General features: G+C 48.1%; 2 protein-coding genes across 4 annotated transcripts in view; both read left to right on the top strand.

The window, feature by feature from the left end:
- LOC128825970 (uncharacterized) overlaps positions 1–13327 on the top strand; it is a 41022-nt gene extending 27695 nt beyond the window's left edge. The window contains exons 2-5 of one of the 3 annotated variants that reach the window (XR_008442771.1): positions 1463–1573; positions 2531–2852; positions 4706–4897; positions 13054–13327. Coding sequence is in view for 2 of the 3 variants with exons in the window: in XM_054008885.1 (XP_053864860.1) it covers positions 4493–4897; positions 6052–6363 (717 nt within the window). In the remaining variant the exon portion in view is untranslated. Of the gene's footprint in view, positions 1–1462; positions 1574–2530; positions 2853–4226; positions 4898–6051; positions 6551–13053 lie in introns of those variants that run through there. The other 2 variants (XM_054008886.1, XM_054008885.1) reach the window with 2 other exon arrangements.
- A 7972-nt stretch (positions 13328–21299) lies between these two features.
- On the top strand, positions 21300–24510 carry LOC128826277 (endogenous retrovirus group 3 member 1 Env polyprotein-like). Its single transcript, XM_054009526.1, has 2 exons — positions 21300–21483; positions 22966–24510. The coding sequence occupies exon 2, from the start codon at positions 23395–23397 to the stop codon at positions 24508–24510; it is 1116 nt and encodes a 371-aa protein (XP_053865501.1). The 5' UTR covers positions 21300–21483; positions 22966–23394.
- The last annotated feature ends 444 nt before the right edge of the window (positions 24511–24954 follow it).

The following is a 24954-nucleotide window of genomic DNA, read 5'->3' as shown; positions in this document are numbered from 1 at the left end:
TTGACCTGACCTGCCTTGCAGAGTCACCCAACTGTATCACATTGACACCTGTGCTGAGTGTGAACTGAGTAGAAAGTGGTGCCACTGTTACTCACTTTGCACTGGGCTCAATGACAACACTGGGTGCAGGGTGTGGAGAATCAGGGCATTGATGCAAAGGGTGACTATTAGTGGTTTCCTTTAGCCTTGTCTATACCAGACAGGTTTTTCTGGTACAGCTAATTAGACGCAGCTTATTCTGGGAAAAGGGTTCCCCAAATGAAATGAGCTATACTGGCAGAAGGAGTTTATGCTTGTATAACTGTGTCTACACTAGGGATTTTGCCAGTGCAGCTCTGTTGGTAAAATAAGTCACACCCTGACTAACAGAGCTATGCCAGCAAGAAGTGTTCAGGGTGGAGCAGCCCTTTGTCTGCACTCAGGGCTTGTACCTGTGTGGTTACAATCATGCCTGGAACTGGGGCAAAACCCCACTGTACATGGGGCTTGTAAAGCTGATCCCAAATTCTCCTTTTTAAAAAAAATAGAAATTTGAGATTTCAACTAAATAAAAGGTGTCCCACAGCCAATGTGTCCTTTCCTTTGACATTTTCATTAAAAAAAAAAAAAATACCCCAAAGCTGAAAAATTTTATCGAAAACTTGACAATTATTCTGTTTGTGGCTCAAAAGTTTCACACAAAAAAACAAACAATAAAACCCACAAATGAGTATGGGGGTTTTCAGTGGGATTTCCCCCCCCCCTTCATTTGTCACAATTTCCCCCCAGGGGAAGAACAAAACAAAAACATTTCCCCACCAGCTCTTATAACATGTCATGATTTTTACTGAAGACTCACATCACATCTGGGTGAAAAGTGTCTCGCTGCTATTCTCAAACATGACCCCAAGCAGCAAAACAGCAGGGCCTTTGGGGTTTTTTGTTTTTGTTTTTAAACTGGACCAAATTTTTCAATATTAAAATAAATAGTGCTGAGGCTTTTTGAACGTGGTGTCAAATATCCCATGCAGTCCTGTCAGCCTCTCCAGCTGTCCCCATTCCTGCTCCCGCGGCAGTCAATGGGCCCAGTTCTGCGCCCCTGCACCCTATGTCACACCGCTGCCAGCCTGGCAGAATGGCAGTGCTCTGCATCCACTTTGTGCAGCTGCAAATGGCACAACACGGGTGGCCCAACAAAAGGGAATTGGCCTAGTGTCTTGCCATGGCTTCAGCGGAGCACAAGTTGACAGGCCGCTCGCCGGACAGGACACGAGTACGTAATAGATTGCTCTGTGGACTAGCTAGCCTGCCAGGGGTAATAAAGCTGTATCCCCAGCTCCCAGGTAAATACCATAACAACGAGTGTCCAATTCAGCCAAGCCCAGCACAGATTGATTCATGGTTTATGAGAGGACTAAATGCCCCAGTCATGCACATTGCAACAGAACACACAGTAAATGCTTTGTCCTTGGCTTTTAAACAGCCCTGAAGCAGGAGGTTCCTGGCAGAGGACACTTGTCGATCCGTCCCAGGCTGAACTTGTTGACCTGATGCTTCTCTGTGGACTCAGGCTTTAACTTGAGTGAGATACAAGGTGAGTTTGCAAAGCAGCATCTGCCCTAGCAAAGCCACTGCTCGTATTTCAGTAAGTGCCAGCAACTATGCACTGCTCCAGTGCTAGCAACACAGCAAGCACTAGGGTAGGCCCGGTGCAGGCATTGCTACCGCGGTCTCACACACAGCCACCCGGTGGTGGTAAAATGCCCGAGCCCTGCCTAGGCTAGCACTAGGCCCCTGCTGCCAGCCCCTGACGCAGAGAAATAATGTTGGTGATGCAGGCCAGCCTGCCATGGGAAAACTGGAACCCAGAATCCTCGACTACGGCAGCTCCCCAGTGCTAGTCACAGGGAAAGCGGTCCTCAGCTTGGCAGCTCTGGGGGCAGGAACGGTCTTTTTGTTCTGTGCTTGTACAGCCCCCGGCACAGTGGCGGTGTGACCCAGGACTGGGGCTCCTTGGTGCTACAGTAATATAAAGAATAACAGCGTTAATGCCGTCATCTGACCCTGAGCCCCGGCTCCTTTGACACTCCCAGCAGGACAGTGCACCAGCGGTGAGTCAGGGGTTTCGAGGGGCACCAGTGCTGACATTGTCGTAGGCCTGATTCCCAGGATGTCAGCCAGGGGTGGCCAAGCCCTGGTAAAGCTCCACAGGTACAACCCCCTTGGGCAGATGTTCTACACTCAGATTAACCCTTCTCGGACGTGGGATAAACTGTGCAGGTGCAAGTCCCAGCTCAGCAGTTTACCCGGTCTGCACCAACGGTGAACACCAGGGGCTACAATCAGGGCAAATCCCCAGGGTAGGCTGGAGATCGTGCTTCAGTGTTGCTGCCCATCACAGACAGTCTGGTCTCTTACATTAGTTGTATTATTGTTGTGTCAATGTGCCCAAAGGCCTGGGTGATGGGCACACTCTATAGAACGAGAGCAAGCATGGTAGCTAAGGCTGTTATTAACCAGCTTTAACTCACTGTGACATTCACCTTTTCAGATGACACTTTCCATGCTCCAGCTCCTCTCCTGTCCTCACTTGCTCACCAGCCAGCGGCAGTGTCCGTGTCTAGCGGGCCTAACAGCAGCAGAGGTATGGCTTGGCGTAACTACCCATCCTTGGTTCCAGCAGGCCCCATAGCAGCTGACGTGTCGCCCAGCTGTCTGCAGAGGGTGTCCCAGCAACAGGCCTGACACACTAATGCACTAATTACCAGTAATAATCGAAACAAAGGCCAGGACAAGCAGTGCACAAGAACCGGAAGACAAGTCTGGCTGGACTCACTCAGCCCTCCCAAAACAAATGCAAAGAAAAAACATCGGTAGGTGATTTATCACTTAAAACCACACACGGCTCTTCTTAGCCCTAACCCACCTCGGGCATGGCTCAGAGCTAGCACCTCTGCTCGGGAGCTGGGGGAACAGCATCTCCGGGAGGTCAGAACTCTGCAAGAGGAAAGAGGGAGGGCAAAGCATTAGTGAATTTTAAAATTACAGCGAAAATACAGGCAGCGCCATCTCCTCCACGTGGCTCCCAGTAGGAATCAGTATAGAAAATCTCCAGCATTCAAAAATCATGAGTCAGGCCCCCCAAAATCATGAGATTTTTTTTAAGAGAATCAGTGTTAGATCCTTTGTTTACCTTCTGGTTTCGAGCCTTTAGGAATCACATTTTCAAGCTTTCCTCACAGCCAAGTGAGCTAGCAACTTGTTTTAAAGGGGGGGGGGGGCTGAAATTCTGATGTATTCACATGACTCCTGGAGCTTGGGCTTTAAGGAAAACAGCAAATATTATGCGGTGTTTAAAAAAAACACAAAGAAAATGACAGAGCTGGGCAGTGTCATTGATCCAGAGGATTGGTGCTACAGACTCAGCTTTGGAACAGTCTCTTGGAGGAACCGTTCAGTGGGCCAAACCCCCAGGGGTCTCACTCTTCCTCCAGGGCAGGGCCTGTGGCCTAACCACCTCCTAGCCTGGACTTCTGGGGCTCCAGTCCCCCTGCTTCACACTGTGAGCTCTGTGCAGCGAGTCCCACTGAGCCAGACTCCTGTGGAGCCTTGTGCGCTGTGCAGGGGTTAACGCCCCTCACCCAGCGCTGTCACAACAGCCGGGTTTATTCAGCAGCTGGAGCCCAGCATGGGAAGTCCCCAGGTTAGCCCAGAGAACTGAAGGTGAAAGCACAGCCCATCCTGGTCAGCCCAGGGCGCAGCCAGGGGAACAGTGAACCCACTGTTCAGGCTCCATCTCAGACACTAGCAAATTAGCTAAGTTTAAACTACATCGGTCAGAGATGTGAAAAATCCACGTCCCGGGGCAGTGTTGTTAAGCCGAGCTAAGTCCCCATATAGACAGCGCTAGGTAGGAAGAACTGTAAGTATTGACATACCCCCAGGGCAAGTCCACCCTACAAAATTGCACCGATTGAACTGTCAGCATGGGGTATTGTGGGACGGCCTCTGAAAGGCAGCACCAGTCGATGTAAGCAACACAGTGTTGACACTGAGGGCTTGTCTACACTGGCAATTAACACCCCCCCCCCCGAGCGCAGCAAGTTGCAGCGCTGTTTATTGCCAGTGTAAACAGTGCCCCGTGCGCCATGACCACACAAGGCACGTTACAGCGCTGCCGCGGCAAGCCAGTGTAGACTAGCCCTGACACTGCATCAACCTCACGACATCGACCTAAGTGCTGCAGCTCTCCCAGAGCTGGATTAAGTTGGTGTAGTGGGGGGGTTATATTGGTGGGAGCTTCATTTTAGGGCATGTCTACATGATGAAATTAGGTCGATTTTATAGAATTCAATCTTTAGCAATCGATTTTATACAGTCGATCGTGCATGTCCCCACTAAGCGGTGGAGTCCGTCCTCAATACCATGGCTAGCATTGACTCACGGAGTGGTGCACTGTGGGTAGCTATCCCACAGTCCCCATTGCCCTTTGGAATTCTGGGTTAAGGTCCCAATGCCTGATGGGGCAAAAACATTGTTGCGGGTGGTTTTGGGTACATGTCGTCAGTTTCCCTTCCCTCCCGCCTTGAAAGCAACGGCAAACAATCGTTTCACACCTTTTTTCCTGGGTTATCCGTGCAGACGCCATAGCATGGCAAGCATGGAGCCCGCTCAGCTGCACACTGCTTTTGTGAGCATTGTAAACACCTCACACATTATCCTGCAGTATGTGCAGAGCCTAGCTAGGAGTCGGCAGCAAGAGGAAGATTGTGAGGAGGACATGGACACAGACGTTCCTGAAAGCACGGGATGTAGCAATTGGGATATCATGGCGGCATTGGGGCATGTTGATACAGTGGAATGCCGATTCTGGGCCCGGGAAACAAGCACAGACTGGTGGGACCGCATAGTGTTGCAGGTATGGGATGATTCCCAGTGGCTGAGAAACTTTTGCATGCATAAGGCCACTTTCATGGAACTTTGTGAGTTGCTTTCCCCCGCCCTGAAGCGCAGGTATACCAAAATGAGACCTGCCCTGGTGGGGGAGATGGGAAGGATAAGGCCACATTGCTTATTGTAGCCACACTACAAATCAAAGGTGTTTGAATGACAGCCTTCTGTCACTTGGGCCATCCTCTGGAGTTGAGTGGCTGGGTGCCTGGAGCCTCCCCGCGTTCTTGGGCGTCTGGGTGAGGAGGATATGGAACATGGGGAGGAGGGTAGGCTGTTATACAGTGGATGCAGTGGGGGTCTGTGCTCTTGTTGCCTTTCCTGCAGCTCCACCAGACGCCTTATCATGTCCGTTTACTCCCCCATTAGCCTCAGCATCACCTCCTGCATGTTCTGATCTCTCTCACTGTATGCTTTCCTGGCCTCTGCCACTGAATGCCTCCATGCATTCAGCTGTGCCCTATCATTGCAGGAGGATTGCATGAGCTCTGAAAACACGTCATCGCGAGTGCGTTTTTTCTAATCTGCGATAACCTCAGGGATGGAGTTGATACGGGGAGTACAGAAACATTTGCAGCTGCAGAGGGGGAAAAAGGGAGAGTAGAATTTAAGAAGATACATTTCTGAGAACAAAAGGGAGACTCTTTCACAGTGAATCAAGCAATTCACAGCAGACAGCACGTGTTTTAGGTACAAGGTCGCATTTTGCCTTTTATATTGAGCGCCTGCCGGTATAGTGACACATCACACATGGCTGGATAACAAAGTTCAGTTTCCAGGCAGCCATGGTAAGCCAAAGGATACGTGGGGTTGGCTTCTGCGTTCATAACATGTGGGAATGGTTTCAAACTGCAGTGCCCTCCTTTCCCATAGCCATCAATGCCGCTTGGTTTTGCCGTTTAAAAGGAGGGCCTGTAGTTGCCGTTTAAAAGGAGGGGCTGCGGGTTTTGGGGTGGATGTGCAACACACCTCTCCCCCCACCTTCCCCCGCGTGGCTATTCTCCAGGATGATCCCTTTTAGCCAAGTGCACACAGCCCAGCATGCCCAGGGTCTAATGTGCTGGGGATCACCAAACAGAGGGGATTACTGTTCCCTTACAAAACTTCCCCTATTTTAACCAGGTGAGCACGAATGATATCACTCTCCTGAGGCTGACACAGAAAGATAAAGATCGAATGTTGCATGAATTCGACCAAAACCCAGGACCATTCGCTGCCATGTGTTGTGCTGCAATGATTCCAGTCCACTTGCTACTGGCTTTGGGTGGTCAAGTGTCCTACTGTGGAGGACGAAATAAGGCAGCTCTCCCCAGAAACCTTCAGCAAAGGCTTTCAGAGTACCTCCAGGAGAGCTTCATGGAGATGTCCATGGAGAGTTCCCGCTCCATCCCCAGACATGTTAACAGACTTTTCCAGTGGCTGTACTGGTCGTGAATGCATCCCAATTCTTCAGGGCAAATCAAACATTAAACACAATTGCTTTTAACCCTGTAGTGTAGTTACAAATGGGCACTCACCAGAGATACCTTCTCCACCTTCAGGGTCCGGGAACAATTTGCCCTGGGAGGGTATTGGCTCCAGGGTGATGAAAAGGCCCTGGCTGCTGGGGAGAACAGATTCTCTGCTTGCCTGCTGCACATTCTCCTCATCATCATCCACAAAATCCTCATCTGTGTTGCGTGAGACTCCCCCCTTGCGGGTGTCCATGGACAGTGGTGGGGTAGTGGTAGGGGCCCCCTCAGAATGGCATGCAGCTGATCATAAAAGCGGTATGTCTGGGGCTCTGACCCGGAGTGACCGTTTGCCTCCTTTGTCTTTTGGTAGACTTGCCTGAGTGCCTTAATTTTCACGCGGCACTGCTGTGTGTCCCTGGGGTAACCTCTGTCCACCATGCCCTGTGCGATTTTGGCATATATATCAGCATTTCTTCTGCTGGATCGGAGTTCTGCCTGCACAGATTCTTCTCCCCATCCAGCAATCAGATTCAGTGTCTCCCGTTCGCTCCATGCTGGAGCTCGTTTGCGATTCTGGGACTGCATGGTCACCTGTGCTGCTGAGCTCGCCACGCTGACCAAACAGGAAATGAAATTCAAAAGTGCCCGGGGCTTTTCCTGTGTACCTGGCTAGTGCATTGGAGTTGGAAGTGCTGTCCAGAGCAGTCACATCGGAGCACTCTGGGATAGCTCCCGGAGGCCAATATCATCAAATTGCACAGCTCTGTGTCTGCACTACCCCAAATTTGACCCAGGAAAGTCGATTTTAGCGCTACTCCCCTTGTCGGGGAGGAGTACAGCAGTCGATTTTAAGAGCCCTTTAGGTCGGTGAAACGGGGTTGATTGTGTAGCCGCATTGCTTATAAAATTGACCTAACACAGCTAAATTCAACCTAACCTCGTAGTGTAGACTAGGCCCTAGTGTAGATGTTTCCAGAGTTAGGACGTCAGCTGCCTTACATTGACCTAGCTCTGATGAAGTGGGTTTTAGCCCCCGAAAGCTTATGCCCAAATACATATGTTAGTCTCTAAGGTGCCACGAGGACTCCTGGTTGGTTTTGCTGTTACAGACTAACATGGCTCCGCTCTGAAACCTAGCTCTAAGTGTAGACCAGGGCTCAGTCTGACTCCTTGGTCAGTTCTAGGCGAGAGTCCCAACTCCTTCCAGCAGCCAACCTTATCCCCCACCTCACACCTCTCCAGTCCTTAGTTCTTGAGCTGGGGATTGTTGCTCAGCTTCCCTGCAGAGAGTGGGGAAATCTACCTCCCTCTGGCTTGTTGGTGGCTATGTGTCAACGTCCTGGGATTGGATTTGCCATTGTCTTTTCGGATGCGCCATTGATATGAGGACTAAGGCCCAGACAGCTAGGTGACATTCAGAGCCAGGTCTCCTAGCCTGCCCTGAGAGCAAACAGTCCCTTTCCCCCACTGGGTAACAATGCAGCATATAGGGAAAACACATAGGATTCATAAAAATATTGCCGAAAATTCCTGCTTCAGCACAGGCAGTAATGGGGAGATGAACCCAGGGCCTTTATTTTCAGTTTTCCAGCACTTGGGCTAAAAAGGATCAACACTGTTAGTAGTAGGCTCTTATTCTTTTTTGTGGACCAGCCACTACAAGGGACAACACGCTTGGCCAGAGAGAAACATTCACTCGACTGAACTCGTAGGATTGAGTTGAACTGGACTGAACTCCTTCCCACCCGCCTGCCACCTTGCCTTCTTCTCTCTTTCACAAACCCTCTAGCCCCACCTCCACAGACAGCAACCTCCTTTCGAGCTGGAGTGGCTGGTCCAGCTGCCAATGGAGGGCTGCTAGGGGGCATTAGCCTCCGCTTGTGCCTGCTTGGCTTGCATGTGCTCAGGCATGGCCAACACAGCTCTGAAAATAGGTGCTGTGCACCATCGCTTGAGGCCACACCCCCACCCTGCCTGTAGGATCACGCCCCTCCTTTGAGACTGACCTTCATAAAGCACCTGGGGATCTGTAGGTGAAAAGCTGTAGAATCATAGAATCTCAGGGTTGGAAGGGACCTCAGGAGGTATCTAGTCAAACCCCCTGCTCAAAGCAGGACCAACCCCAACTAAATCATCCCAGCCAGGGCTTTGTCAAACCGGGCCTTAAAAACCTCTAAGGAAGGAGATTCCACCACGTCCCTAGGGAACCCATTCCAGTGCTTCACCACCCTCCTAGTGATATAGTTTTTCCTAATATCCAACCTAGACCTCCCCCACTGCAACTTGAGACCATTACTCCTTGTTCTGTCATCTGCTACCACTGAGAACAGCCGAGCTCCATCCTCTTCGGAACCCCCCTTCAGGTAGTTGAAGGCTGCTATCAAATCCCCCCTCACTCTTCTCTTCTGCAGACTAAATAACCCCAGTTCCCTCAGCCTCTCCTCGTAAGTCATGTGCCCCAGCCCCCTAATCATTTTTGTTGCCCTCCACTGGACTCTCTCCAATTTGTCCACATCCTTCTTGTAGTGGGGGAACCAAAACTGGACACAATACTCCAGGTGTGGCCTCACCGGAGCCAAATAGAGGGGAATAATCACTTCCCTCGATCTGCTGGCAATGCTCCTACTAATGCAGCCCAATATGCCTTTAGCCTTCTTGGCAACAAGGGCACACTGCTGACTCATATCCAGCTTCTCGTCCACTGTAATCCCCAAGGCCTTTTCTGCAGAATTGCAGCAGGGTTGGCTGCCACCCAAGTGCCCCCTCATGGCTAACAGTTGCAATGCAGTGCTCTGCTCCATTGTCTCCTTCACGGGAGTCCTTAAGAAAACTCAACAATCAGGGCCGGCTCTAACTTGTTTGCCACCCCAGGCAAAAAAGAAGAGCACCGCCCTGCCGTAACACCACGCCCCCAGCGCCTCGCTGGGCCGCCCAAACCCCCGAGAGCCGAGCCGGGCTGGGCCACCCAAACCCCCAGAGCACCGCGCTGGGCTGCCCAAACCCCGGAACGCCGGCTGGGCCACCCAAACCCCCACTCCTCCTCCTCCCCCCGCAGCACCGCACCGCCGAAGCCCCCGCGCTGCCTGGCCGAAACAAACAAACAAAAAAATCCCTCGAGCGCCACCCCGCCAAACAAAAAACAAAAAACACCGCAAGCGCCCCCCCGCCACCCCAATATTGGCCGCCCCTTCTAAGGTGCCGCCCCAAGCACGTGCTTGGTCGGCTGGTGCCTGGAGCCGGCCCTGTTAACAGTCCAAAGGAAGTTAAAGAAGTCCCCATGTGGGGTCCAATTTATTAATTCTTCGAGTACACACTGGCCCTCCTGAACCTAGTTCAATGCCTCTCTCCCCTTAGCTGGGGAGTTCCCAGCCCTCTTTCCCAGAGCTGGGCACACTGCAAAGTTTCTGCAAGAGCAACTCTTCCTCCTTCTGTCTCCAGCCAGCTTCTCAGACCTCTGCTACTGCAGCCACTTGCTGCTCTCTATAGGGAATGAGCTACTCTCCTTTAGTAAGCAGTCTGGGCTAGCCCTAGGCCCTCCAGCCATTGAGGAATGAGCTACCCTGTTACAGGGGTAAGTTATACATTTTCTTTAGTGCTCACTCACGCCGGATGAAATTCAGCCTTGTTCAGAAACAAGGGTTCATTTCATCTTTGGCGTGCAATTAGCCACCCACCCACACCTCCTGCTTGTGCCATGGAATAACCACACCCCTGGGAACAAGTTCGCTTTATACAGCATGCCACTCAGTGCTGGAATTGTACGTGATCTCAGCCCTTGAACCAGTCATGCCTATACCTGGTCCACAGGTTTGCTGTATTGTTCTGGCACTGGTCCAGCGCTTAGTATATACAGTCTTGGATCTCATTCCAAGGTAATTTTCAAAGCCTGATAAAGAAAGGAATCCACATTACCCTCCCCTAGCTCCTCTCACATGCTTCATAGCACCTAGGGGGTAAGTGAGGCAAAAGCCAAGGATAAACACATGACCAATTGTGCCAGCTGGACGGACTCCGCCTCCTGAGGTGAGGGAAATGCTCTGCTTCCATTGCAGTAGGCTCTGTGGCTATTGCACATCCAGTCTGTCCATGGGGTGGCATTTCAGCTGGCAGGTCTTGCATAGTAGCAAATCCACCATTCATGCCCCCATCAATCTCCTGAGCTCTGCTGCCCCAAACACCCCCAGACTGCCATGGAAGATGCATGCCCATCCTCCCGCTGGGGACAGATTCCCCCTCCTCACTTCAATGGAACGGCACTGTTCCTGCTGCCGGTTGGGCCTTAAATCCCCACACAATGGGTAGCCTGCGTCCCCCTGGTGTTCTGCTGGGGCACAGAGCCCAAACCAGCCCAGAGGAGCAGAGTCTAGGCAGTATAAGCCAGTGGCGTGCATTGTGGCTGTGCTGGGTGTACCCAGGCCAGTGACTGAGCCTGGAATAGAACTACCCCCTCCTCAGTCCTATTCCAGTCCACTCTCCTCTAGCAGATGCTCTTTGCTCCATCCCTCCTGAGAACCAACTGGTTTAATTACTACTTGAGCTGCATCCACTCACAGAGGAAGGCGATGGGGTGTTCGGCTCAGTGCCACTGCAGCTGGCTCAAGGTAAACAGACTTGCTCCAATACACTGGGTTAATGTCCTCGGAGAGATGCTGCTGGTGTGAAAGGAGCAGGCTTGGAACCAGAGCTAGATTCTACCCTCTGTGAGGCTTTCGAAAGAGGCAAGGCCCTTGACACGAGTCTAGCACCTGCGAGGCTGGCGTGGTTTGTCTGGTACCACCCACCCTCCATTGGTAGTCAATACCTAATGAATCAGCTGAAGGCAAACCACTAGTTCATCCTTCGAGTGCCCCTAGGGATTGTGCAACAAGCAGCCGCAGGGAAGATTTCTGATTTTCCTTTCTGACCTTGGCTGATAAGCAATTTATTTCCCAAGCCAGGAGCTTTCATTCTCCTTATCTCCACTTGCATAACTGCTACACCTAATAACAATAAACGTGACCCACGTATTAGTGGTGTGGAGAACGTGGAACATACCGGCAGTCATTTTCTCAGTTTTACCCTGAGCAGCTAGCCAAAGCCTGGGGTCTGCAGGCTGTTTCTGTTAAGACGAGAAATTGAGGCTGGAGCCAGTTATCTTTGATGCAATTCTGTCTCTCTAACAAAGAATGTACTAAGTCCTGCTCCCCTGAGCACAGGAGGAACCAAGCAACAGGAGACAGTTTCTTTGCTCACAATTTCAAGCCCCTTTCAGCAAGCCCTCTGCCCCAAAGATCCCTCTCCAACTTCTTATTAGGGTCACGCTTTCTGTGCATGTTCAGCTGTGTCTGGCTTTCTGCTATCACTCTTGTGTTTCTTCCCTTCTCACACACACAGACCCTACTGCCCACACCAAAAAATACCCAGCCAATGCCATCTGCACACAGTGCAAGTAATTCCTGAGCAGACTCAGGTGTGCCTTTGTTTCGGGCAGTTTGAGGCCCATGTTGTTTCTTACATTTGTCCCAAATGAAGTGTGGCTGTACACTCACTAATTTCAGTGACATTTTACCCAGCCCACAACAATATATCTCTGGGATTTGGTGTTTATTGTAGTGCTGGCTAAAAGACAACAGAGTTAAGGCTGTCCTAGTTAGCTTTGGTCAGCAGGTACCAAAAGACAATGGCTGTTGACAGCCCCAATGGCAGCTTCTCTAACTGACAATATAGGTCAGTGCTCTTCGCTATTTTTGAAGTGGGGCCACTTTGACAAAAAACCTTCAATGTGAGAGCCACATCAATTACTAAATTAACACAGTGCTTACTACTCCTTAACGATGTCATGTTACAGAGCCACTCGTGCAACTAAAACAGTCTACTTGTACAATAAAACAATACTCCTTTTATAAAATAACAACCAAGAAAATATATGGAATTAAAAAGGCACCTCTGCGAATAAACTTTTTAAGAGCAGAAGAATGCAAAACTTACTTTAAAAACTGGATGAGCGAAAGTGTGCCTGTTCCTCCTTGACTTTGTTCATGCAGTATTCGTAATCTGTCATCGCAAGCCCAGTAAAGCAATCCAAATGTTCGTTGGTCAAATTGTTCTGTTTTCTTTTCATCCCTCTGGCTGGGGGTGAGGGCTCTAGGGTGGAGCTGGGGATGAGGGGTTTGGGAGGGGGCTAAGGGCTGGGAAGAGGGTTGGGATGCAAGGAGGGCGTGAGGCCACTGGCTGGGGGTGTGGGCTCTGGGGTGGGTCAGGGGATGAGGAGTTTGGGGTGCATGCAGGCTGCCCCGGGGCTGGGGCCAGAGGACTCCCCCCAGCCCTCTCCCTGCCAGCAGCAGCTAGCTCCAGGGAAGGTGCTTGTCTCTTCTTGCCGGCAGGCAGCACGGAGCTCCGGGGGAGGGGCCCCTCTCTCCCCTCCGGCTGCAGGGAGCTCCGGGGCCAGGGGAGAGGCCCACAGCAGCCCTGCAAGCCCCAACTTGCTCCCCTCCCCAGTTCCTGCCCACCCCCTACCTCTCTCCTCTCCAGGTCCCTGCTGCGGGGCCCTTTAGAGCTGCTGCACGGCTATTTGTAGCCTGCTGCGCGGCCGCACAGCTTAGAGGGAAGTTAGCGAGCCGCACTTCGGGTCGATGGGAGCCGCCATTGGCTTGCGGGCCTTGCACTGATATAGGTGCTCATTCCTTTGAAGGTTACCTCCACTGACGTATGGTCAGGAATCTGACTGGTCCTATGGTGAACGGGGGAAGGCACCAGCTTGAAACCTTGGCCTTTTAGGCAAGAACTGTCATAACCAAAGAGCTGGAAATGAGTTAAAAGCGGAGACTCTGACTGAAGGGCCAGAGAGTGAGAGGCACGAACTGCAAGGGGGCAACTGCAGCCAGCTCAGTACTGTGGGGATGTGACAGACGAAGTGGGGGATACCTACACTTGCAAGGAAAGGCGACTGCATGGGGATGAGAATGTGTGTACAGGCCTTTTGTTGCTTTAACCCACTTCCTCTCTGTTGTATTCCTCGGGATAAATAAATCGTACTTGGTTTGGAACAAGTTCTTTCTCCGTCACTGCACTTTCATACTGGTCATAGTCATTCAGAGGGAAATCTAAGCAGGAACCAAAACCCAGGTGGAGCTGATGAGGTACTAGGATAGTGAACAAGGGTTCTTTGACCTGAGTGAAAACCAGGGGGGAATTGCGGGACTCCACCCTAAGAGAAATACAGGTGTGGACCCGTCATTTGGCAAGGGGATTGAATGAGAGGTCAAAAACACAGCTTGTCCTCAAGTGTAACAACTGGTTATAAAATTATATAGCCCCGGAGTGTGCTTGCATGATTTCTGGCGGTAAATTTCCACCAAGGGAATAATATGCAACATGGCCCATTGTTTATCTTGGTCCTGCTTCTCCTGCCCTCTAATCAAACAAACTCCCCCCTTGATCAGATGTCAGGGCACAGAATAAACAGGAGGGAGTCATCAGCATTTTCAAATTTGGAATAACTCAATCGATTCCCCTTTAACACTGTTCCTTCCCAGAGTGTAGAATCATAGGGCCAGATTCTGGGCTATGCCATTCCTGGAGCAGGGATTGGGTGGGGCTGGGAAAGATAGCCTTAAGACACCGTTGCACTTTGCCTAGTCTGGGACCTGCCCCCTCCCCCCATGTAAATTGGAGAAATCTCAGGGTTATTCTAATTTATGGTCTGCGTGCTGCAAACCAGAGAACACCTAGAGTGCAGTGCATTCTGGCCACACCCCTCCTACACAGCAGGGCAGCCCTTTCACCAGTCAGTGAGGTATTCTCAGGATCAGGAAGTGTTATTGCCCTGGTTCAGATCCCCTGGATAGACAGCCACCAGGCCACTGTTTGGGTCCCACGTGCTGGGCCCCTGTGCTTTAAGCTTCCCTGAGTCTGAGCAGAATCCAGGCTCTGGAATGTTAGGCACACATCTGGATGCAGATTCTCTTTCTCGCACCCCCTTTGAAGAGCTGAGACCCCAGAGTTCAACTGCCTAAGTCCTGAAACTACTTCTGGCTCCTACAGATTCCCTATTTGCTTAAGCAAACCCTCCGCCAGAGCACCAGCCTTGGGGGCACTCTGGTTCATGGTTCACTGCTTCGGGAACACATCCTAGTTGAAGCAAACAGACGCAGAGAGTCTCTCTAAGTGATCACTGGTTTAGACAGCACAAGAGATATACAGATCCATACAAAATAAGAAACACCTGTACCCCCATTCTCTGCCTCTGCTTCCTCACCACTCTCAGCATTCTTGGGGGGTTGGTAAGAGTCAGGGAGCCCCTTCCTGCATATGACTTCTCCAAATCATGGAGTCTCTCTTACCTCTGCTGCTGCCAGTTTCCTTCAGCTTGGCTGGGCCTGTAGGCTCCCTCCTAAGCTCCTCCTTTTGTTTCCCCCTCTCTCTCCCTCCCTCCATGTTTTTAAAGGGATGGCCCAACAACCTCAGCCTCTTCGTGCCCCTTCTGAGGCAATTCCACTGCGCCAGAAACCCCTTTCTGCAATCCACCTGGCATAACTGGATCCTTCCCGCTCAGGCATCCTCATTCTCCTGCCAGAGCAGAGTCATTACAATATTCATGACTCCTTTGGTTTGTTCTGTAGCCTCTCCATGCAGCAGGGTGTGTGACAGGTGACAGGGCCCTGGTCAGCCCATGGCTGGTTAATACACAGAGAGGGCTGGAGCTGGACACAGAGTTCATAAAATGCATCAGAATTCATAAGATGCCCATAGAAAGATCACCATAGGACGCCATTTCCACCCATGCTGAGGCCTCTGTAGGCTGCCAGTGTAAGTGAGCCTTAGGCCCCTGCATCGGCAATCTCTTCTCACTGTGTCTCTCACCCATTCTCCTAACCCTCTTTGGATTCTTATACCAGGGCCGCCCATCGTGTGGCATCCGAGCACCGTGTGCAATTAGGAAATTAACATTTCTGCAGCATCGCCAACCCCAAGTACTCAAAAATAATGAGTGAACCCCTTCTCCCCACCAGATCATCAGACTGGCTTAAAATCAGGAGATCTGAAAAATACTGAATTCTGGGTTCTTTTTCTTGCCTGTCTGTGGTGGAGCGCTTGGGGGGGTCAGGGTTTCAAGTTTTTCTCCACAACCAGGAGGGCTAGAAATGTTTTTCTTTATTAAGTGAAACCTGATATTTTCAGGTAATCATATGACTCCAGGAGGTAGCGCTATACATAGGTGCTGGAACTAGGGATGCTGGGGGGACTGCCGCACCCTCTGGCCTGAAGTGGTTTCCATTATATAGTTTATAGTTTGGTTCAATGGCTCTCAGCTCCCCCACTATACAAGTTGTTCCAGCGTCCTTTGGGCTCTAAGGGATATCTTAAGAATTGGCTACACTGTTTCTGGACATTTTAGATCTTACCTAAAAGACAAGACAACCACAACTGGACAGCTCACGGGCAGGAATGGTGCATCTGGCAGGGGATGCCTCCCTCCAGCCTCCCCAGCTCAAAGACGTTCCCAAGTCTCTGTCCCTTTTTGACCATGTGCTCCAACTGGGAGATTCTAGAACCTCCCCCCAGCCAGGCTGCTGTGTAGAGAGTCCATTGTTACAGGGGCTGGGCTGGTAGCTGAGAGAGAAGCAAAGCTGCTGGCCCTAAATTGCTCTGCTCTGGCTTCTGAGCCATCATCAGGTCATTCAACTCCAGGCCAAACCCCTGCTATCACAGGGAGGTTCCACCATGAGATGAAGGTCACAATCCAAATTGGAGTTCACAGCTGGGTATAGGCATATCCCCTTCTCCCACATCCTCATTCAAGCAAACTATAGTATTTTGAGGACTGTGTTGGAACTGCAAGTTGTCACCTTGACAGTGTACATAGGGGTGGGAGGTAGGGGGTAGTTTGTGTCCTGCTTTAAGGCCAAGGGGCACTATAGCAAAGCCTGAGGTCAGACCCAGCCTGGAAAGAACCATCCTTTAAAGCAGTGTGGGGTAAGTTGTGTTGTGCTGCCTTAGGGAGCAGCTTGTTTTCTCTCTCCCTGTGTATTTGGGTTCTTATGTGTTCTGAATTCTATGAAATACAGTTGTGTTAGGTTGTAACCTTCCATCAAGAGTATTTATGTGTTTATCTAACTTCTCGGTATGTATGTCACGAACATAGCATAAACTCCTCATTCTCCACTGCTTTGCCCCTCATAGAGAAAGAGAGAAAGGTCAGGGTGTGCTGGTGAAGGGCAGGGGAAATGGGGGGACAGGCAAGAGAGAGAAAAGGTCAGCTGGTAGAGAAAGAGGAGACAAGGTATCCTGTGTAGCTTAAACCAGAGGGAGTGGGGAGAAGGCACTGGTACATTCACTAACACATATGCTACTAGCCTGGGGAAAAGGTGATTGAACCTGCAGTCCAAGTGCAGCTATATGTTAGAGGGTTTCCCTTCACCCCCTCCCCTGGTTCTTGTCATGCACTCAGAAAGCAGAAGACCAGAAGTCTGAAATGCAGGCAATACGATGTTTATTGGGGTTAGTTCCAAGCAAGTATATCTATAGCTCTACACGCCAGCAGAGTCTGTTTCCCAGAGTTATGTTCCCAACTCTGATGCCACAGAGTATTGCCTGTGTCCCTATTTCCCAGCTCCTCCATACCTGCAATGCACGTGCCTCGTCACACGCCTTACAACTTATGGTCAGGTTCTGTTTTGGAGGGTTGTGAGTCTGGGTTCTTCATCCCACGTCTTTTGTATTCCATGGGAGGGGTAAGGAGTGAGGGTGCCAGGCCTTTCTTTCACTTTTAGTGTGTCTTATGCCTTCCCCCCAACCACCTTGCCCCTCCTAACTTGCCTTGAGAGAGGAGCCAGGCAGCCTTCCATTGTATGCTTATATATAAAAAAATTATTAAGATGATGTTTAATTAAAAAAAAACTGTACAGAGTTTAAGTGTAGAAGTTTCTGGTTATCAGGGAATAACGTACAGATTATCAAGGGGTGCGAAGTTCAGTTTAAGATCAGATGGTGCAAAGAACAGATAATCGGCAATATCCCCGATTGGGGGTAAAAGGTTAACGGGTCAAAGTACAAACATTGAGATATTAGGGTATGTTGTTCATATAATGGCTATGTTCAGATGTGGAGTATAATTAGTGGATACGATGATGAGGATGAATTGACCCTTATTTAGTGAGATTTAACGTTTAGTGAGTTTATGGTTCTAGTTCATATGGTCCAATGGATAAAGTCTCTTGGTCCCTTTCTCGTAGTTGATGCACAATGTCGCTCCAGCTCATGTCTCCTGGTACTGTTGGTGGCTGGTGACATGTTCGATGTAGATGTCCCTGGACCATCGGATGGTGTCTGAGACCATGAGGTGCCTCATGAGCCATGTGTAGCATTGACCGATCCCGCAGGTCTGCAGCACACGCTGTAGAACTGTTGAATTAAATTGTTTTTAATTGTTCACTTTATTAATGTAACTTCATAAGTAAAGTTTTATGAATGAAACAATATTCATTCATAAAACCGGTTACCCCAATAACTGGTTAATTAACAATTAAGATGCTTGTTAAGAGCCATAGCTGTTCCATCAGCTGCCTTTGTAAGTTTCACTATCAATCCAATTCCTGCTTAAATCACTGAGGCCTGGTCTACACTACGAGTTTAGGTCGACTTTAGCAGCGTTAAATCGAATTAAGCCTGGACACGTTCACACGACGAAGCCCTTTCTTTCGACTTAAAGGGCCCTTTAAACCAGTTTCTTTACACCACCTCCGATGAGGGGATTAGCGATAAAATTGTCCTTTGCGGGTCGGAATTGGGGTAGTGTGGATGGAATTCGACATTATTGGCCTCCGGGAGGTATCCCAGAGTGCTTCATTGTGACCGCTCTGGACAGCACTCTCAACTCAGATGCACTGACCAGGTAGACAGGAAAAGCCCCGCGAACGTTTGAATTTCATTTCCTGTTTGCCCAGCATGGAGAGCACAGGTGACCACGCAGAGCTCATCAGCACAGGTAACCGTGATGGAGTCCCAGGATTGCAAAAGAGCTCCAGCATGGACCGAACGGGAGGTACGGGATCTGCTCGCCATATGGGGGGATGAATCAGTTCTAGCTGAACTCCATAGCAGTAAAAGAAATGGCAAAGTATTAGAAAAGGTCTCTAAGGCCATGAAGGACAGAGGCCATAACAGGGACGCACAGCAGTGCCGCGTGAAAATTAAGGAGCTACGGCAAGCCTACCACAAAGCCAGAGAAGCAAACGGAAGGTCCGGGGCAGAGCCGCAAACTTGCCACTTCTACGCGGAGCTGCATGCCATTTTAGGGGGTGCAGCCACCACTACCCCAACCGTGTGCTATGACTCCCTCACTGGAGAAACACACAGGGAAGAGGGTTCGGGGAACGAGGAAGATGAGGATGGAGGTAATGTAGATAGCTCACAGCAGCAAGGAAGCAGAGAAGCCAGTTTCCCCAACAGCCAGGATATGTTTGTCACTGTGAAAGTGAAATGAATTATATTAAAGAAATAGAATGAATTAAAGAATGCTGTATGTACCTTTAAGTAGAAATGAGAAATGCTGCAAGCCAGGGGGGCAGGAAAGCAGACATTAAGTGCTTAACTTGCCACTTAAGGGCAATTGGTGAAGCACTAGTCTTAGATTCGATAAGAGTTAACAAGGAGGCAGGATATGCATATTGTGCTCCATGCATATTTTACAATTTTGCTCTCTCTGTCCCTTTGTTTAGTTCGCACCCTTTTATCTGTATAAATAAGACTGTTTGAATCTTGCATGGAGGCTCACATTATCTGAATGTATTAGCAGAGCGCTGTGCTAATAAAACAGAGTGGTCTGACAAACTATGAGTCCTGAGTCTAACTTTGACAATTTGGAGGTTCCACCGAGATGGCAACCGTCTTCACTGGGGCTGTGTGATTCCTGACCGTTTTTGTAGGACGACCGTGGTAGCCGGCACCTGGGCATTTGGCCCGAGCGATCCTCCTCCTGAACGGAAGGGTGCACGACCACAGTGAGGTCTACGCCATCGAACCTGTTGGTTCCCACTCTGTTCTGGTAGGGATCCCGGGATCTGACATCAGGAATCTGGTCAGGTAATTATTTCTGTGTTTTGTCCGGACTGAGGATTGTTCTGTCTCTGTGTCTATCCGTCCTCCTGTGGAGTGTTTGAGTCTGGGTGCCATCTCCGTCCGGGGATCAGCCGACCAAGGGGTTCCTGTCCCCGCGGTCTGAGTGAGTGAAATCTGCACAATCGCAGCCGCACCGCACCTTGGGTAAAACCCTTGGTGTGAAAGCAAGGGCGATTGAGTCAGTAGCCTGTGGGCTCCTTTTGTGTGTTGCACTGGGCATCGCTCTGACGAACCCGAATTTCCTCCTTGTGTGATTGGTGTGTGTAAAGTCCTCCTGTATTGGTAACAGACGTCTAAGTCGGGACAGTTCCCTAAAGGAACGCCAGCTCAGTTTTAGGAAGGGTCCGGACTCCTGTAAATTTCTGGAAAAATGGTCTAGGCTAACTAAGGGAGATCCCAAAACTCAGTGGCCACTGTTAAAACCTTGGAACAAGGACCGAGTGGACATCTTAAAAAAAAAAAAAAACTCGGCCAGCCTAAAACTAAATTGGCTAAAGGAGAGGTTAATTGTTTCATGCAGTGGTGGGAAGAGGCAAATCGTAGGTGGACAAAATCAAAACTCGCCTCTCTCAAATATTCAAATAATAAATTAAAAGCTTTATTAAAAGCCTCCTCTCCCACCACCAGACTTCGCGCTCCCCTTCACCCTGTTCTAAAACAACCCCGGATCGATCCCAACTCCCTTCATACTCCCCTCTCATTGTAAAAAGGATAAAATGCCCCTTGTTCTGTTCCCCTTCGTTGTCTCCCTCAGAAACTGATTCTTTAGTGTTAACAGTTAAACTTTGTGAAAATGTTAAAAAGGATCTTGTTAAAAGAATTCTTGGTTTCTTTGCAGCCATTCTACGGGAAAAATGGGCCCTTTTCCAGAGGAATGTCTGTAAATAATCCAGGTAAAGAGACTATCTAATTAAAATCATTTGACTATGAACAATTGAGTCAAATTTGCTAAAAGAACATGGGGGGGTTCTATTGGAACTTAACTGCCCCAAATGTATAAAGGTAATGTAATCTATGTAAAAACAAAGCAGTGTAAGAGGGATGTTAAGGGAGAGAAAATGTGTATGTATCTGTCTGTCTGTGGGAATATGTGAGGTTTGTAAAACTCCTGTTTTGTAAGTTTAAGATAAATTGGTTTTGTTTTGTTTATAATGCCACTAAAAATCCATCTGACTCTTTAATTCAAAGTTGCAAAACTGACAGACCTTTTTGCCAGACACAGGTAATCAGTGTTGGTTGGCTTTGGGATTTAACCCTTAAGGGGTAACTTGATTCTTTACAAAATTTGAAATGTTTTCAAATAAAGACCAAGTCATGGCTGCAGCAGGGCAGTCAAAATCAGAAGAATAGGGAGAGATTCTGGATTCTGTTTGTTTGTTTTTGTAACAAAATAGCAAATGAAAGCTGTAGGAAAAGAATAAAGACAGTGGCCCTCTGAAGCAACAGCAGGGGTGAGGTGCACAAAACAAAAAGAAGCAATGTTAGAAACACAGCCTTAAAATGGCTCTGTGTAATCAGACTGTCACTTTGATAAGGGTACATAAAAACTCTGTAAGAACAAAAGAAACACTTACACCTTGTGTAAAAATTAATATGGCTAATGTTTTAAAAGTTAAAGTATAGAAGGAATGTGCAGACGTGTGCAGTGTATAATATTATAGAGGGGGTAAAAGAAATGCAAAAGAAACATGCTACTTAATTAAAATCCTATTAGGGCTCCAAAGGAGCCACAATAGATTGTGTTTTCTTTTTCAGATCTGTGTGTGTTTTGGAAGCAAGAGTTAAAAGTAATCAAAACTCTGATAAAAGTTAATTGTGTTCCTTTTAAGACAGAGTCTCTGAGCTCTGCTAATGGTTTTGAATCCAAAAGCCAAGCCTGTGTGGATGCAAATTATCTAACTGATAAAGGAAGTGAGAGAACTGCCAGCACAAAGAAGTTGCAGATAAAGAACATACCTGGTCAGCAAACAAATTGTCTAAATAAAAGGCACGGTATAACAAGGTACCTTTAATTAAAATAAATGTAATGTTACTACGTACCCCTGTAACAATGTATAGTGTGTATGATTTTTGAAAAAAAAAATCCTTTATGGTAATGATGCTTTTCAGCTGTTACCTGTGAACAAACTTAAAGCTTAATACAGCAGGAAAGACATTGTAACCTTGGTCTGCTGTAAAGGGAAAACTGAGGTACACCACCTCATGGATTTAATGCCTGAACAGTGGGATAATTTCCCCATAACTCTTAAAAGATAGAAGCCATTAAAACCTGGCCTGCCTATAGAACAAAAACACAGGAAAATATGGAGGTAATTCCTCTTGTTTTGCCTGCAATCAGCAAGGGTATTTGTAAAAGAAAGGAATATTTTAAGCAATAATGAATGCCACCCCAAAAGGGGTAGAAAAAAATGTTATTTTTGTCTTTCAGAAAAAGCTAATATCAGCTACAGGGCAACCTAATAAGAAACAAATAAAAGTGGATATGGTTATCCATGCCTGTTGCTCCAAAGCCCTGTAGTAAAGACATCTCACTAGGATCCTGTATGTGGGATAAAATGAATAATGAGACCAAAGTACTGTATAATGGGCTATGTGTATGTGTTAATTCTTGGGGGGAAAAGTGTTTTAAAAGAATGGAAGTGTTAGCAACCTTCCAATAGACAAATGTAAATGTAATGTAAGTAATGTGTTTACAAAAGGTAAAAAGGTAACATAGTTCCTAAAACAAACAAAAGGGCAATGTGGGAAACCAAACCATTCATATTATACATGCAAATGGCAACATGTTAAGAATTGCCACTGCAGAAAGACATAACAGCTTACCATTGGTATAATATATTTTCTGAATGGTCTCCCACAACTATTGGTGTACTAATGTTACTAACCCTAATTGGTTTTGGTTTTAAATTGTATGTGGGTTAATTGTAACGTTTAAAATGTGCTGTTGGATAAAACAAATGTATGCAAAGCTAGAGCCACAGGCCCAAATCACCTCCCAGTATTTTCTATTACGTGGACTAAATAAGAAGTGACACTGGCGATTAATAATCTTAGTGTCAAAAGGGGGATATGTAGGAGCAGGATTTTATAATGTCCCATAAGAATTAATGTATGATTTGATTTCATCCCTGTCAGCCACCCTTTTTGAATAGCAGAAAGGAATGACAGACCAGAACAATCCTTATGACTGATTATGGTCACCCTTTTGTTTTAGAATAAGTTATAATGTCTACTGTGGTTTCCTATATGTATTACAAAGTAGGCCTCTAGTTAAATATACATTTCTTTGTTTTAAGGTTTAGTAAGTAAGAAACAGGATTCTCTATTATGTCTATGTTAAGTAGATTAGAGGAACATTGAAGGCCTGGGTCTCAATGTAAATTGTCTTGGTTATTGATTGTAAAACTTAGCAAGGTTTAATTTGCAATGCCTTTTTGCTCCATATAAAATACTACTGTTTGTATTCCCAATCTGTGTGAATAAGGAATGTATGCATCAGGAAAAGATAAGGTGTGAAGGCCATTGTTATAGCCAGAGTCAAGGAAGAAGAAATAAAGAGACTTAAAGGACATCAAAGAATCATCAGGTACTGCTTACTATCCAGATGGCTGTTAAACTGTCTGGCATCACAGCGTGCATACATGCTTTGCAGTGTAAGAAGGCACCCCCAGCAAACCAATCACCTCGGGACCACGCAGAGTCAATTTTGACTCCAGAAGAAGACGTAGAGGAACAGCCTGCAATACCTTACCATCTACGCTCTCGTAAGGGTTGCCAGAAGCAGACAAGGACCTAAAGCAAGGCCCAAAAAGAAGCAGTAGTGAGCCTAGTGCCTGCTGCCTGGTGGATGTAAAACCGTGACTGCGGTTCCCTCAGTTGAGGTTGTCAGAACCAGCAGGGTCTTGCCTCCAACATGAGCCTCTGGTGGCGCCTGTTCCTCGGCTGCTGGTGTCTTAAGGTCTGGGGAGTCCACAATGACAATTCTTTTATCCAGCAGCAAGTGTGGATAGCTCAGACCCTTAATATTTCTAATTGCTGGGTCTGCAGCCACATCCCAGCCCACTCTCAAGCTGGTGTTCCTGTCCTGGCAATCCCACTCAATTCCCCAGACCTCACTGGAGGACTTCATCCGTTTAACAAAACATGGAACAGCATTGACACTTGGGCAGCAGTGGGAATAAATGTATCTAAATGGATAAGTGTGGTGGAGGGAAAAGGTCATTGGTGTTGGGTGTGTAATGGGACAGGGCTGGATCTGGGAAAAAGCCGTTGCCTTCAGCATATTGTGGCCAATGGTGTATCGGATTATTCGAACAAAACTAAAGAGTGGCGGGCCGGGTATGGGGATATGAATTTTTTCTCGACCTGGGATCAAACAGAAAAATCAATCTCATGTTCCCCCTACAGTAATCTTAGTGAAAACAATACAATCTTTCAATGCCATGCAAATAACACCACTCCTCGTAAGGAGAATTACCCTGTGCCCTTTGGAGGATATTACTCCTCCTTTGCAGGCATCTATGTGACAAATGGGTGCAACCGACCCTTCCCAGCCTTAATAGGCCATCATTGGGTTTGTGGGACCAAAGGTTATACTGCATTACCAGCTAACTGGTCAGGTATCTGTTATCCCGCTCGACTCTTCCCACAATTCCGAGTGCTAGGGTCCTTCCCACGAGAACGCCTTCGTAATTTCAGGCGAAGAAGAAGGGACTTACCAGATGCCCAATGGTATGTAAATAACATAAGCCCCTTGACCTGGGAAGAGGCCATTGGCGGTTCCCTTATCCCACTTGGGGGAGTAATACACCATGCAAAAAGGCTCCTAAGGTTACAAGCAGTAGTTGAAATAATGGCAAATGAAACCGGAGAGAGTTTAAAGACCCTGGCCAAAGAAACAGGGGCGATCCGACAGATGGCCCTCCAAAACCGTCAGGCATTGGACATAGTGCTGGCGGCCAAAGGAGGGACCTGTGCTCTCATTGGAAAGAATGTTGTGTGTTCATACCTGACGACACCAATGAGGTAATAAGATCGCACTAGTCACATATAACAAATCGCATCTCTTCCCCATGAAGAGCCGAGTTCTTTATGGAAGTGGCTAAGTAACCTATTCAATTTCTCTGGTATAGGAAACTGGTTGTTTCAGGGAGCCCTGACTATCCTGTGTGGAATCCTAATGATTTTTGTATGTTTTCAGTTAATCTCCTGTTGTATCCAGAATTGTGTAAGGTATGCCACCCAGGTGACTGCCCCAAAACAGAGTGCTAATATGATGATGTTAAATATCACTGATGAACGAAGAGATAAAGAACTATTAATATGTGGAACCCAGTAATTGTTGGTCTTTGCGTAAGCTTGACCAAAAGGAGGGATTGTGAAAGTGAAATGAATTATATTAAAGAAATAGAATGAATTAAAGAATGCTGTATGTACCTTTAAGTAGAAATGAGAAATGCTGCAAGCCAGGGGG

This window comes from Malaclemys terrapin, chromosome 19 (assembly GCF_027887155.1).
Source record: "Malaclemys terrapin pileata isolate rMalTer1 chromosome 19, rMalTer1.hap1, whole genome shotgun sequence".
NCBI classification, from domain to species: Eukaryota; Metazoa; Chordata; order Testudines; family Emydidae; genus Malaclemys; species Malaclemys terrapin.
The sequence above is the reverse complement of the archived record's forward strand: the minus strand, read 5'-3'. Positions and strand labels throughout refer to the sequence as shown.